Here is a 16,360-nt window from a genome sequence, read left to right as displayed (position 1 = left end):
ATTGCCCTGGGTTCAGTGAAGAAGCAGCTGCAGGCCAGGAAGTGGGGCAGGAGGTAAGCACTAATCTGAAGCTGGGGCCTGGCCTTCATCACTGGTGGCATGTCTGTGGCACTTAACCCCTCTGAACCCTGAGCTCCTAACCTGTAAAGCAGGGAGGAGGAAGACCCCATACCCTTCACAGTTGTGCAGGCCAACGGGCCCAGAGAAAAGTGCAAAGGAAACTCTAAAGTACCATCAATGCGTTTAAGATGTTTATAACAAACTGAGATTGCAATGGCTGAAAGAGGAGACAGCTCAGATTACTTTTATGGCCAGTTGCCTGCATTCTTTAAGGTTCTGAGCACAGGTTTACAATCTCAAATGTTTTCTGCCTTACGTTCAATTTTCTCTGTATCAGGTCAACAGGGCAATGACGTCTGCTTGCTTGCATTGTCCTCGTCTCCCACCAGGTGGCGCTGCTTCCCAATTAGCAATTTCTTCTGGTGAGAGGCTGGCCGGCCGAGCGAGACCTTTTACAGCGGATCAAGTTGGAGCTGCAAGAGGAAAAAGAAAGACAATGAAGAACCACCCAGCCCCCCACCTCGCCCCACCCCCGAAGTTCAAGTAGCAAATCAGGATCTTGGAATTAAGAGCTCTGGAGACTTGAGGGCAGCAGTCACTGAAGAAGAGGTGCGACTGCAGGAAGGATTTGTGATGCCCACACTTGTGATGTACCCCACTTTCCAGAGCAGGAAAGAGGGAGCCTAAAGCCGTCTTGCTTCCAAGATGGACAGACATTTGCATACACACAGAGTTCACGTCATGTGTACCCATGCTCCAATGTAGGGGCTCACAGTTTTCAAAAGAGGACAGCATTTAAGAATTAGGTCAATTTTTCCTGAAACGTGGAAAAGTTATTTTTGCACATATGAGTACAACAGCTGTGATTTATAAGCAGTGGTATACTAAAATACTGATGTTCAATTGACCTTAGGTATCCAAACCGTGCAAGCGGATGGGCGTGCTCTGGGAAAGGATGGTGCTGCCCTCTGCAGGCAGTCTAGGGCACTGCAGTGAGAACACGCCCTCATCTGAGTTTACACCCGCCTCTCAATCTCGGGCCCCGGAGCCCTTCATTCTCATAATAGAACCCAACTTCAGACTGTCTTCCATCCCCGAGGAAAGGTCCAGAGATGCAGCCACCATGTTTAAGGTCAGGGCACCTCTCTCTTCCTTCATCCCCCAGACCTCAACTCATTTCTCTGGACATAAACGGGCCCTCTCTATGGATGGGGTAGGCGGGGGGAGTCAGCATTTTTCTTTATCCTTTGAGAGGAAAGATGGAAGGGTTATCGGGTTAACTACGGTCACAGCTTGCCTCCACTTGGTTTCACTGCCTTAACCTTAAATGTTTTTGTAATCAGTATGTAGAATTGAAAAGTGTCCTCCAAGCTCAAACGGATGGTGGTGCTCAAGTACTAGATGCTACCTGTTAAAAAAAAAAAAGAGAGAGAGAGAGATTACTTTACACTGTGCTTTAATCTTTTTGGAAACTTCTCAGAAAAATTAGATGTTTAGCAATTACATAAAAAAATTAAATGTGGATTTGCCTTGTAAGACCTTGCTCTACTTTGGTACTGCAAGACTCAGCCCGTGGATATAGAGCCCATAGCTACCTCCAAATAGATTTAATTTTTGAGCACAAGAAATATTTTGTCTTTTATAAGTGGATAGGGCTGAAACAACTAAGCTTAATATAATGAAGAACTACAGTTACCAGGCTCCTTGCCACCCAGAGAACCACTGCCTTCACACAGACTTAACTCTCGTCCACATTTTCCTCATCTCTGAAAACAGAATCACACTTCTCCTGTTCGTTGAAACGGAATTCAACTAACATTTGGGTGCCTCCTTGGTGCTACTTCATCATGCTGGACCTTTCCCATATATCATGTAATCCTCACAGCCATAACTTAGACAAGCTTATCTTCTATCTGGGGAAACGTGGCTCTGAAGCCCAGGGTTCCTTCCATCCTCCTCCTTCCTGTCGCCTCACCCTAACCGGTCTCTCAACTTCCAAGCCTCTTTCAACCATCCGACACGTTCAAAAACTATCGTCAACGTATTTTTTCTCTACTTAAAACTTGGCAACTTCCAATTTTTCACTCAATCAACTCCAAATTCTCCAGTCTGGCTCTATTTTACCTACTGAACCACAAATCTCGTAACTCTTTCAAGATATTCCCTCTACGATAGCTGCCTGTGTCACCTCCCGACCTCACAAACCATCACCTCGGGTCCTGTGCCTTTACACACACCTTCTGCCTAGAGCGTGTCCCCTGGTCCATACTGGTCCAAACCCCGCCCGCACTGTCCTGTCAGGCTCTCCTGCACACTCACCTCCTCCATGAAGCCTCACACAAATCCCTACAAGCCTACATTTATTTCTCCCTCGCCAAGCCGCCCCGGGCACTATCACAGCATCGGGATATGGACTGAGGGGCATGCACGCTGCTGGTGAGAGTGTAAACCACTTGGAAAACCACATGGCAAATCTGGGAAAACTGAATACTCGGCGTGTCCTACAACCCCGCACTTGCATTCCTAGATGTATATCCCAGGGAACTCTCGCACATACAAGCCAGGAGACTGGTACAAAACTGCTCCTGTTACAAGAGCAAATGAGGGAAAATCACCCAAATGTCTGCTGACAGAATGGATAAATTGTGTGTGTGTGTGTGTGTTGTTCTCCCCCAATACAGTGGAATATTGTAAAGTTAGTGAAAATGAACTGAAGGAATGCAACATCAGGACTGTAAAACCAGGCAAGCAGTCACAGAAGATGAGGTAAAGGGTACCCTTTCTATAAAGCTCAAGAAAAGTAAAAATACACTGTGTATTTGGGGAAGGAGGATGTAAAATGTGAGGGGAAAAGAGGAATAGTGAAACTGAGAGTAGTGGTGACCTTGCGCAGTGAGGGAAGGAAGGAGAAGGGTCGGTTAAGGGACACAGGTGATGACACTGGAGGTGTGTGAGTTAACTGGAGGCGGGTCCATAACTGCCGTGTGTTACGTGTAGGTGCCTGTTTGCTGGCTAACGGAAAAGCCATCAGGGGTCCTGTGATCTTTTCAAACCCACTGCCCAACTGGGTACAGAGGGAACGTGCGTTAGGTGGCTCAGGACAATCATTCTTAGTGTCCATCACTGCACGGAATGCTGGGGACAACAGGAGGGGCTGGGCTGAGTGACATCAATCGTCACCAGAGGACATGACTGATGCATGGATACGTGGAAAGCACCTCCCCACAATCTCTTATAAAGTTACTGATTGTGTAAAGACTGACTTGAGACTGGATTACAGAAGACAGAACCAATGTAATCAAAGGTACTGTACTGGGAGAGTTGCCTGGAAAACAAAATGGTATTAATAAATTTGAGGAAGTCAGTTAGGTCCTCTACGCTTTGGGTGAGGGAGGGCCTGAACCAGAATCACCGCTCTCGGCTGATAAGGACTCTGTCTGAGCCGCCACAGTGCCCTCTGGCACACGGTATGCGGCTCAGGAAGCACAGAAGTGCAGACTCTTCTTTCGGTGGTCACACAGGTGACCCATATACGTAGTAAGGCTGCTTGTGGGAAACATTTCCAGATGGTAAATAACTTGCGGATTCACTGCCCACATTGCAGGAAAATAACGGGTTGATTCTTTAAAAAGGGAAAAAACCCCAAACCCACCAGGTATGATGTCCTATCTTTCACTTTACAAAATTTGCAATAAAGCACAATTCTTAAGCCATTTTTCATTTTTTTATTGCTGTTAATTCAAGGAAAAAAGGTTGCATAAAATCCAATCTGTTCTAGAAATATAAGTGGCCTTTCCAGTACATAACATTTCAAATATCAAAGTATATGGTAAACATACAAATAAGGAGAAGGTAACATACCTCCTATGTACAGTACAGTCTTTTAAATCATAAAATAAGCTCCATAAAGTACAACTGGCAAGTGGTTCACAATGCGGTCCAGATGGGGCTTATCAAAACTCTCACTTGAACAACTCAACTGCAGCTCAACAATTAATTCAATCATGTGGTCCAAAAATACCCAGATCAAACAAAATACATTTAATCAAAATAATTTCCTTTACTCGGACTTCTTCTCTTTTCAAATTAAAGCTTTCGTCTACCCCCCTTTCACACACCCCCTTTCCTTCCCCTTTAACTCCCACCCCGGAAAGAAGGTTTCAAAATGTACATTGGTGCTATAAATATAAATTCTATCTGTGAAGCATTACACAGAAGTTTCTTTCTTCAAGTGTTTCCTTTTGTCTGGCAATCTGTTAGGCTTCTGAACCGAGACCAGATATTCAAGTTCCTCTGCTGCACACCAACGTGACCCCACACAACAAACATCTGTCGATTCTGCCCTGTACTGAGGATGGGGAAACAAACCAACCCAACCCCAAGCCCTCAACCTGCGACTCTACAGTGGTAGCTGCTCACTGCTGTTGAATGCAGCAGTCCAAACCTGCACCCCGTCTTCCAGATAACCTCAGTGCACTTTAGGAAATCAAAAATTACCTGGAAGCAATTTAGTACATAGATTGGCTTTAAAAAAACTTTTGTTTTTAAACAGCAGCATTAAACTTAGTGATGTGACACTGACATGATTCATACCATCTCAACACACGCAGAATTCAGTCTTTCACATTATAATCAAGCATAGTGGTCAACTGTTATAAAAGTGACTTTGCTACGAGACAAGTTAGGGAACAAATACCTGACTTGTGTAGAAACGCAGAGCTTCTGTTCAGATTGCAATAAAGTAAACACATTTTAAACACAATGGGACACTGTAACAGTTGGTGTAGGACAAGAAATCTTGACTCAAGTGTCTCTTTTACATGACACAGTGGTAGACTACAGGTAAAACTGGCTGTTGATTTTCATGACAAACACAAACACACAGAAGAACCACACTCACACTAGTTTGTTCACTTTATGTCTCTCTGAAGCAACAGGCTAAAAAAGTATGATGAAGTAATAAGTTTTTTTTTTTTAAAGAAAAAGCTCTTTGTCCACTCCATATGTCATATTTCCTCAGTTTCATATGATTTTACTTCCTCCTCTCTCTTCCACTTATTTTAATTTTTATTTGGACAACAAGTGCTGCATATATGTATTTACGTGGTGCTGTTTATTACACATATACACACTATTTTGGGAATGTGATTCTCCCTTATGATTAAGGTGAAACATTCTACCCTCAATTTATATGCAGAGCAGTTTACAAAGTGTGGACAATGCAGTGCCAACCACTCCTGCGGCCACTGGAAAGAGGGTGGGGGAGGAAAGCGGAGTGTAGGGCAAAAGTGAGAAAAATTGGGGAAGAAGCAAAGTTTTTTTCCAAAACCATAGGACTGTCACCAGTGTTATTAAAAAAGGTCAAATACACAGTTTTAAAGATTCAGTAAACATTGCACACAGCAAGTATTCAGTGTAAAAAAAGAAAAAAAAAAGCACGCATCAGCATTTTCCTTTTGGTAGTTTGTTTGGATGTTTAAATTACATGTATCATACAGATAAGCCTGTTGTTGTACCAGGAGACCAGAGGCTCAAAAGCAACGCATTCTCTTTTGTTTCGGACATTGGTACAAGAGAAATGAAAAATCCCAACTGCATAGAAATCTAGGAAATGTATAGACAAAGAAACACAAACAAAATACCTTTCCTTTCCTCCCCTCCACACCCCAACCATGACTCCCCACACTTCAGTGTATTAAGTAGGCAAGCTTTACTTGTTTCAGTCTGCAGAATCCAACGTGTCATTAGAAGGGGGGAGGGGAGGTGCGTATCTCAGTCTGTAAGTGCCTAAAACGGGAAAGACAGAACTGCTAAGTCACTGCGTACAAGGCAATGCATCACAAACCACTACAAGATATCAAATGGGCATGCTCCTCAGCCGCTGCTCCTTCGGCAATACTCGGACCGCAAAATGGTCCATAAAATGACTTTTAAAAAGTAATAATGAAGTTTGTGCTTTAAGTTCAACCTAAAGCTATCAAACTCAATTTTCCCTTAAAAATGTCAAGCACATACTCCCAAGTCAAGACTTTTTCTCTGTGTGAGATTTGGCAAAATGACAAAAGCCTAAGGTGAGTGAAAGGTAACAGTTTCAGGTCTACGCTGAATTTGGTATCTTACATGTACTTATTTAAGAACAATTTCTTTATTCTGGTGGTAGTAATATTAAATTCAGTTTGAATCTCCTTACTCCAAAAACCAGTGCTTAAATATTTTGTGCCTTTTAAAATGCAATAGCACTGAAAAAAGAAAAAGCGTCTGCTGGGAAGGAAGGGTGTAGCGTGAGGCCAGTTGTTATGCATAGATGGATCCAAACAACTAAAAACCTTCCATGTCAGGTGACTATCACTTCCTAGTTTTTCAGCATTTAAAAATTTTGCTTACTCTATGACATAGGATTGTAGCTTTAAAAAAAAAGTGCTGCGAGCAAGAGATTCGCAAATCCTCATTATATTCCTTAAGAAGTGCCTTTATGGTTTATTCCTTAATTGGAAACTGAATTTCTCTGAACTTCTTGTGCTGTGTGTGTGTCCTGTGTGTGTCCATGCTAGTTTTTGGGTTTTGCCGTTTGCATTTTACGATTTGTCACTGAAAGCACAACATCCGTAAACAAACACACAACAGCTCTTTCTGCTCCAACAGGATCACCGTGATCACCAGGGGAGGGAGGGACGGGCACACTCAAAAGCAAGTCCTCTGGGAGCTCTCATGATTACCTTGTTGACTGGCCTCCATGGACGACTGCTTACACTCCTGTGCATAGTGCCCGCTCACACCACAGTTGTAACATGAAACGTTCCCATTCTTCTTGGGCCCCGAACCACTCGTGCTGGCGACTACGTTAGGTGCTGGATACACAGGATAGAACCTCCCGAATCCTGCCATCTGCTGCATGCCATAGTTGGCTTGGACTGGGTCATGCACCAGTCCATTTGCATACGGAGTCTGAGGCAGAAAAAAAGGAAGTTGGTTTCCATTGCTCTGATGTGCTTGGTTGAGGTAGCTGCCATTGCAGATGGATGGCAGGGTAAAGAACGAAGGGACTCGGTACATTGGTCCAGGCATTGGGTTAGGATAATAGTAACTATTTAGCTGGAGGTTTCCATTGGTCCCACAGCTGCACCTTCGCCCACAAGAACCACAAGGACCTGAGCCCATCTGCTGTGGAGGCAACACCGCCCCGCTGGCGTTCGTGTTTCCCACAGCACTGATGTAAGACGTGCTGTCGCCCTGCGCAGTACTGTGTGTCAGAGCAGGGCTCGGGCTTGGGGCGGGACCGGGCGTGTGGGTAGGAACCGCGGGAGGAACACTCGACTGGGCCTGGCTGATGCCCGCTCCCGCGGCCTGGACAGACGGCGCCGCCGTGCTGAGGACGGTGGAATTCTGGCTGGGTAACACGCCAGCAGCAAGGGGAGAGCCTGGCAAGGGGTAGGAAGCTGGTGGCTGTACGGCCGAGAGGCCGGCTGCTGGAAGAACTACCTTCACGTTGGTAGGCTGAGGGGCTGTCCCTGTGTTTCCCTCAATCTGAGGCACCATTTGATTTAGTCCTACCACTTGAGATGCAGATTTTGTGATGGGGTCTGTGGTAGCAACAGGAGATCCTGGAAAACTACCTGGATTATGGACAGGAATAAAGGCAGTGTTTGGTGATCCGACGCTCAGACTCCCGGTTGGTTGCTGGGAGAGGTTCACCGTGCAACTCTCGGAAGATCCCTGCGGCGGCGGCAGTTTTAGCCTCTGAATTGTGAGGTGCAAAGCGGGAGTACTGCTATGTGGGAGGAATGTTGATGGAACAGGTAAAGGGGATGCCAGTAATTCAAGGTGCTTTTCTGATTCTGCAGTAGAAGCTGTTGACCCTAGTATTCCAACGGGGGTTGAGTTCGTGGACTCCCTTACCGCAGAGATAGCAACAGGGCCAGGAACAAGCATCCCTATTGTTTTACCATCAGCAGATTTGGGTGGAGGAACAACCACCTCAGACTTCTGGGCACCATTGTGCATGACACAGTGTAAAGTTGGCATAAAAGAAATATGCTGATACTTGGGTGAGTTTAAGGGATCTTCTAAAAGGTTTGCATCGTCGTTTCCTAACGCAGCCATCTGAACAGGTGGCTTGACAGTGACAGTCTGGTTGACAGAACCATAAGCTGTAAACCTGGTTGTTGATGGATTTCCAGAATCCTCAGAATTGCTGTCTGTGTCTGAGGGAAACAAACATAACTAGAGGTTAACACAAGTATAATCTCCCAACCTTCTTGCTAGAAACAAACTTTAAGTATATCTAAGATAAACACTGAAGTTTGGACTAATAACTGTATCCCTAAGCTTCCTGACTACCAAGCCGACCTTCTTTTAATTTTTGGCTTTCTGTGGACTTCACTGTAAACATATGGAGATTCTGGAAAAGAGGCAAGACAATGGAAACAATAAAAGCTTGGTGGCTGCCAGGGGTGGGGGCCCTGGAGAAGGATGAACGGGCAGAGCCTGGGGTGTTTTCAGGGCAGCGGAAATACTCTGTGTGATGCTGTGACGACGGATATGTATCATTATACATTTGTCCAAAGCCACTGAAGGTGAACCCTTGGATAAACCATGGACTTTGGGTGATAATGATGCGTCAAAGTAGATTGGTTCATCCTTGGTAAAACATGTGCCATTCTAGGGAGCAATGTTAATAACAGGGCAGACTATATATGTGTGAGAGCAGGGAATACATGGGAAATGTCTGCATCTTTCTCTCAATTTTACAGTAAACCCAAAACTGCTCTAAAAAAATTAAATCTTAAAAAAAAAAATCCATGGAGAGGTAAGAAACAAAAGGTTAATGGAGACGGAATGAAGCACAGTATAAAATACAGACCTTTATTACAGAGAAAGGGATCAGATATTTTTAACCTTAATCAATTTTAGGCAATTCACTTGATTTATATCCTGTACTACTAAACCCGAGGTCTTCACATTTGTCTCACATAAATAATACATTTTAAAGGAGTTCAATCAAGACTATATTTAACTCGGGACTTCCCTGGTGGCGCAGAAGTTAAGAATCCACCTGCCAATGCATGGGGACACGGGTTCGAGCCCCGCTCTGGGAAGATCCCACATGCCACGGAGCAGCTAAGCCCGTGCACCACAACTATTGAGCCTGCGTGCTGTAACTACTGAATCCCGCATGCCTAGAGCCCATGCTCCACAACTAGAGGCCACCGCAATGAGAAGCCCGCACACCACAACTAGAGAAAGCCCGTGTGCAGCAACAAAGACCCAACACAGCCGAAAATAAATAAATATATTTATTTAAAAAAAAAAAAAGGACTATATTTAACTCAAATATCCAGAGATAGGGAAGGGAAGAGAGTTTTCCTGGAATGGAATAAATATTCTGACTTTTAAATATTTCAGTGGGGGAAAGAAAATTTAAAGCTACCATTATGGTCATAAAACAAGTGTGCTAGAGCACAAGAAGCAGGGCAAATATGAGAGCAGTGCCATTTCTCCTAAAACAAAACAGCAAAGTGGCAGATACAAAATTGTACTGCATTTGTTTTTATTACCGCATCACTCTTCTGCTTGTAAACAGAAATAACTTCAATCTAGACTTCCCCTGGATTTCTTGACTTTTGGTATAAAGGGGACAAAAGACAAAATCTAACCCACAATGTTTAAATATCGTAAACCCAGATACTGCAGTACTATGTATAGAGACCATTCAGTTAAATGTAGTGCCTAATTGAACATCTTTCTGCTCGTAAATATAAGCAGAATTGCACTGTGTACTTAAAATGTTTATATTTGTTAAGGTAATAACTAGTTATATTCAGTTAAGATGCTAAAATTTTTTGAAACAATACTAAAAACAAATCATACTAGTCTTCCTGGAGAAAGGTTAAATAGAACCTTCCTGGAGAAAGGTTAAACCTGAACCAACCTACAGAATGTCAACAATGTTATTAATTCAACAATAATAATTTATATTAGAAGAGATTCAACTTATGAGTAAATGGTTCTAACATATACTCTCCTTAATAGCTGAGGAGTTTCTTGTTAAACTTTGCAAAACAAAAAGTATCCAAAAATTAGTAACTTATTTAAGGCACTGTATTTATATCTATACCTTCATACAAGTATAGAGTTAAAAATAAACATTTAAGTTCAAAAGAAGCTGTAGTATTTTTCAGATGATCAATTAAATTTCTATAGGAATTGGGCTTTGTTTAAATCTTCTTAAGTCATAGCAAATGGCCCCATGATCCAAATGGTTTTCTAAGCATTATAAGGACTCACCCAGCTATTTAGAGAGAGGTCCTCCTTTTTCGCGCTGACTCTGAAAAGTATAAAGTCTTACAACAAAACCCCTTTACGACCAACAAGAACAACAAAGCCACATGCTTTTCAAAGCAACCTTTCCATGCACTCGAAATTCTAAAGATGATCAACACTTGTTATCACAGTGGACGTTTTCCCCCCTGGATGGTTTCAGTGAGCCCTTAATGATCCTTCATTTATGGAAGGCTCATTTAGTCATGCGATAACAGAGCCTATCTGAAAAAGGGCAAGCTCCTCTATACAGGCCCACCAGCTCACCCTATCTGATGACAGGAAAGGACTGCTGCAAAGTCATCTAAGCATGCAGATGTACCCTTAATTCTGACAAAGAGGCAAATCTGCATTGTTAGCTTAAGAGCCATGGATTATTGGTACATCCTACAGAATCGAGCATAGCATATTGAAAGCTTCTCTATTCTGGATAAGGCATAAAAATTCTCTCGTTTAACCTTCATAAGGGCTCTGGGCAGTTACTTTCATTTTTCTTCTTTCATGAGGAAACTGCAGATCAGAAGTGCAGTGTTGCCTCAGATTAGTAGAACTGGCAGTAGTCACTGCATGTTACATTTGTTACGACTTCAAAATAACTTCAAAGTAAAAACTGGCTTTAACTGTATGTGATGCAGCAGAATCATTGTCATAGCTCCCTAAGATGTGACCTGACGCTATAACAGAAAGGCTAAGGTCTCGAAGAGTTGTGGACTGTGCAGGAAAAAGCCACGTGTCTGAAATGCTGTTGTTAAAGGATCTTTATGATCTTTAAGCGGCCCAAGAGAAACCATTTATTAGTGCCCACCAGCATGGACACACCTTATAACCAAGACAGTATTACTAAGACGTTTATAGCCAAGATGTTATCAGATATCATTATCATTGTAAAGAATGACATCCTCATTCAGCATATACATTTTTTGTGTGTCTGTGGACCACTTTTAAAGTCTCTATTGAATTTGTTACAATATTGCTTCTTTTTTTTATGTTTCCATTTTTTTTTGGCTGCGAGGCATGGGGCATCTTAGCTCCCCGACCAGGGATCAAACCCCGCACCCCCTGCATTGGAAGGGGGAGTCTTAATCACTGGACCACCAGGGAAGTCCCAACATATACATTTTTGATACCTCATTTCTGGAATGGCAGGGTAAGAACCTCTGACACTCCACTCCTCCATAAAAGCAACAAAAATCCTGGCAAAAACTATCAAAATCAACTTTTTCAGAACTCTGGAAATCAGTTAAAGGTTTGCAGCAATGTGAAGAGTGTTTATTAAAGAAAAACAGCTGAATCTTGTAAGAATAGTAACCACTGCAGTATTTCACCTTGCCCTAATTCTTGCTCACATTCTCCACCTCTGAAGTAGCCTTGAAAACTAATAGTCTTGGAACTACAGTAGCGATGAAAACAAGCAGCCTACCTACGAAAACAAGCAGCCTAGCAGCCACTCTAAGAAACATGGATTTGGAACTCTATAAAAGCACCTTCCTAAGGAACCGTCACTATCTGTCTGGCAACTTGAGTTCACTCTGTGTTAACACCTGCTTACCCACAGGGCATGTGTCACAATCGATCTGTGGCAACTGTTTAACAATTTGGCTGCCTGGGCTGGCATTACCAGTTGAGGCTAACAATAGTCTGACCAAAAAACTTAAAAGGAAAAGCTGAAGAATGAGATGTTCACAGGGAGCTCTGAAAAGCTTCAATATATTCCTGGGAATCTAAAAGGCCATGCTCATATCTAGGGCTGTATATGCATGCCCAGGAGAGACCTAAGAAGGCTCTAAACTCTTATTTCTGGCTGACTCTGAGCCTCCATTTAAGGAGGAATTGAAGACATAGTACATACAGAAAACAAAGTGCAAAAGAGCAGATGTAAATCCTACCTTATCAGTAATTACAGTAAATTTCAATAGGTTAAACACTCCAATCAAATGGCAGAGATGGGCAGAATTGCTAAAAACCATAACCCAACTATAAGGTGTCTTTAAGAGATACTTTAGAGTCAAAGACACAAACAAGCTTAAAGTAAAAGGATGGAAAAAGAGGTACCCTGCAAACACCCAAAAGAGAGCTAAAGTGGCTATATTATTATCAGACAAAATAGATTTTAAGAAAAAAATTGTCAGTAGAGACAAAGAAGGATATTTATAATGATAAAAAGGGTCAATCCATCAGGAAGACATAAACGTTATAAATATATGTGCATCTAACAATATGCAAGTTTTCAATCTTTCTACATTAACTACATTTTGTTGTGACTGTCTTCTTTCTCTTTAATTTCATATGCAGTGAAATAGGTTTAAAAAAATCAACATCACTAGAAACTGCTAAGTCAGTGGTCTACAAGACACCCTTTATACAAATTAAAGTCAATAATGACATTTACAGTACCATAAAAATACTTATGTTTGACTGATTTTAAGAGCACACATTTTCCTCTGACACCCCCAAATCCCTCCAAAGAGCAAACCTCTGTCTTTTTCTTCTTCACTTTCAAAACTTTCTCTTCCATCATGTCGTGGGCTAGACGGAGAACTGTAACTCTCTGAAGATGTTTCTCCACATGTGTCATGTCCAGATCCAATGTCCAAATTCACATCTAAAAATAACGTGATTTTTAAAAAATAGAATTGTTTAGTTAAATAAATTTCTGAATTGAACCATCAGAAATTAGTTACACCCTTAAATTTTTTTTCCCAAGTTTTTCTATAATTACATAAAAAGCTGGCCTCTGACCTAGGTAAAAATTCATTACTGAAGCACAATTTTTTTTCTTTCTTTTTTTTTTTTTTTTTTTGTGGTACGTGGGCCTCTCAGTGCTATGGCCTCTCCCGTTGCGGAGCACAGGCTCCGGACACGCAGGCTCAGCGGCCATGGCCCACGGGCCCAGCCGCTCCGCAGCATGTGGGATCCTCCCGGACCGGGGCACGAACCCCTGTACCCTGCATCGGCAGGCGGACTCCCAACCACTGCACCACCAGGGAAGCCCCTGAAGCACAATTTTATTTGAAAATAATTGACGACTTTTTTGGGGGGGACAAATGCATTCTTAAAACAAAGGCAGAGGAAAAAAACAATATAACCGACTTTAAAAAATCAGAATTAAGATTCTTTGTAGGATCTGTCCAATATTAGCACATTGAGCCACTTAAGTCTATATATTTTTAACTCCTCAGAGCATGTTGTAAAATTCTTTCTTTAAAAGAACTCAAAATTAGAACTGACTGCCAAAAATGCCTATTCAGTTAAAATTTCTATGCCTGAATATTTAAAAAGAGTAAATTGCTTCCCATCAGGTAGACTGAGTAACCCCTGAGTTCTAACCAGAAATGATGGACTGGGGAAAAACAAACAAACAAACAAAAAAAAAAAACCATTGGGATAGAGTGAGCCAAGATTTGCTCACTAAAACGCAGTGAAGACTTTGAAACTCCAAAGAGTAAGTTTCAGAAATGTAAAAAGGAAAAAAAAAGGTAGCTATTTCTCAAAATGAATTTATGAAATGATTTTGTTTAGATTATACAGCTAGCAAATATTCTAACCACCAAATGTCATATATTAATTTGCAATTTTCAAAGAACTAAATACATAAATGTAAATCTATACTGAACATAATTTTCCCTTTCTGACAATCCAGGTGCTTCAGAATTGTGTAGAGTCTTTGGAATTTTTATAATAAAAAAATATGTGATCCTTTGGAGTCAGAGGTGTGGCTGGAAGGTGAGGATGAAATAACTATGCCAAAGGCTATTCCACAAATTGCCCTTTTATTTATTTTTTTTTTTTTTTGCGGGCCTCTCACTGTTGTGGCCTCTCCCGTTGCGGAGCACAGGCTCCGGACGCGCAGGCCCAGCGGCCATGGCTCACGGGCCCAGCCGCTCCGCGGCATATGGGATCCTCCCAGACCGGGGCACGAACCCGTATCCCCTGCATCGGCAGGCGGACTCTCAACCACTGCGCCACCAGGGAGGCCCCACAAATTGCCCTTTTAAACAGAGAGATAAACTGTTTTATTTATCATGTCTCAAAGAGATTTTAAAAGCAAACACACTGCAAAAACACAGATGATGAACAGCACTGACTGCTTTGGGGAGAAGACAACATGGAGGGACGCAGTGAGGGATTTATTTTGTTCCCTTTTTTACCTTCAGAATTTTGAACCACATAAATGTATTTTACTCAAAATAGAAGTTAAATTTTAAATTAAAAATAAATAATACTTATTTTTAACTGAGTTATTTAAAATTTTCAGCTTCAATATAGTACCTACATTTATGATATGTGTGATTGTTCTATTAAAAAAAATCTTAAATATATCAAGTTCACTGAATGCTTAAAAGTAATCACCTTCTTAAAGGTAATTCCTTAGTATTTCAAAGGGGAATTAATAAACAGAGGGTTTTCCCTTTAAGTTGGAGCCAGCAAACATCTGAGCTATACTAGACAATAAGACAAGTTGTACAAAGTATTGATATATATATTTATAGTCGTACTCTATAAATATAAATATATATGAATCAGTGACATATATAGAGAACAAAATAGACAGAAAAGGTTAATCTTGAATCAAAAATCCTGAGACTGTACTTTCATAATATTTGAAAATAAAGAAATAAAGGAATTAGAGCCTGAGATGTTATCAAAAGTTCTTATAGATAGCTAGTAGGAAGCAGTCACATAGCACAGGGAGATCAGCTCGGTGCTTGTGACCACCTAGAGGGGTGGGATAGGGAGGGTGGGAGGGAGACACAAGAGGGAGGGGATATGGGGATATATTTTTATGTATAGCTGATTGACTTTGTTATAAAGCAGAAACACACCACAGTAAAGCAATTATACTCCAATAAAGATGTTTTTTTTAAAAAAAGTTTTTAATAACCTATACAGTGTATGTTTTCTTCTAACTTATTAGAATAGGGAAAAGGAACCACATTATTGAACACCTCTGTGCTTGATACTAGCTAAATGCTTTTCATGTTATCACATTTAAGTTTTACAGTCTGGTGAGGTAGATATTCTTCTTCTTTTACAAATTTAAGAAACTGGTGGAGTAAGGATTCAAACCCACATCTGTCTGAGATCAAAGTCCACACACTTCTCTGAAGATATGACGCTAAAAGGGAAAGAACTGTTACAAGCTTTTTTGGCGTAGTTCCCAAATCATGTGAGAGACGAGAGAGAGTGATGTCATGAGGGTGGTATATATTTGACAGGAATTTCAACTATAGAATGACCTGATTTAGTGTGTGCTTTAGAAGACAGTGCAGAAAATAAACCAGAAGGAGGAAACAGACAGGGAGGCCTGGCAGAAGCTATTTCTAATCATCCACTGACAGGGAACTCTTGTCTTCCTTATTTTAGCTTCTCCCCCTCCTTTTAGCTGCCATCACCACAGGAAACCTCAAAGATACTGAAGTGTTACAATATACTCATAAACATGGTTTTTCCCCATGTCATTTTCCCCCCAAAGACAGCTCAGTTAATTAATTCAATGAGTGGGCCAGATGATTTTAGAGTCAAAATGCAACTATATTTCCTTATCAATATTAAATCTCTCTAAAGAAATAGCGAGTTTAAAAATATACTCCATTAAAAAAATGGATATATTCTGGTTATTTATGTTGCATCACAACTGAAGGTACTAACATTTGAATAAAATTTAAATTAAACAAATCTTATTTGTAGGGTCAGCTACATGTGTTAGAAACACACATGGACAAACACTTTCCTAGAGGTCTGTGAGCTTTTACTCTTGTGAAGGTAAATGTAACACAGAAAAGTTACCAATGAACCAGCACAAGGGACATTTCTCAGTCAAATGAACATAAAATCTTTCACTTAAAAATAAAAGGACCTTTGGGCTTCCCTGGTGGAGCAGTGGTTGAGAGTCCGCCTGCCGATGTAGGGGACATGGGTTCGTGCCCCGGTCTGTGAAGATCCCACGTGCTGCGGAGCGGCTGGGCCCGTGAGCCATGGCTGC

General features: G+C 41.6%; 1 protein-coding gene across 2 annotated transcripts in view; it reads right to left on the bottom strand.

The window, feature by feature from the left end:
* Positions 1-620: 620 nt before the first annotated feature.
* The window catches only part of ZCCHC2 (zinc finger CCHC-type containing 2), a gene marked incomplete at its 5' end in the record, with an annotated part of 52,882 nt that continues 37,142 nt past the window's right edge, over positions 621-16,360 (bottom strand). The window contains 4 exons of one of the 2 annotated variants that reach the window (XM_082640755.1): positions 621-1,468; positions 5,775-5,847; positions 6,777-8,261; positions 12,851-12,979. In XM_082640755.1, coding sequence (XP_082496881.1) covers positions 5,780-5,847; positions 6,777-8,261; positions 12,851-12,979 — 1,682 coding nt within the window. In that variant the 3' untranslated portion in view covers positions 621-1,468; positions 5,775-5,779. Of the gene's footprint in view, positions 1,469-3,658; positions 5,848-6,776; positions 8,262-12,850; positions 12,980-16,360 lie in introns of those variants that run through there. The other variant, XM_082640754.1, reaches the window with a different exon arrangement.

This window comes from Mesoplodon mirus (assembly GCF_964341445.2).
Source record: "Mesoplodon mirus genome assembly, chromosome: 13".
Taxonomy (NCBI): domain Eukaryota; kingdom Metazoa; phylum Chordata; class Mammalia; order Artiodactyla; family Ziphiidae; genus Mesoplodon; species Mesoplodon mirus.
The sequence above is the reverse complement of the archived record's forward strand: the minus strand, read 5'-3'. Positions and strand labels throughout refer to the sequence as shown.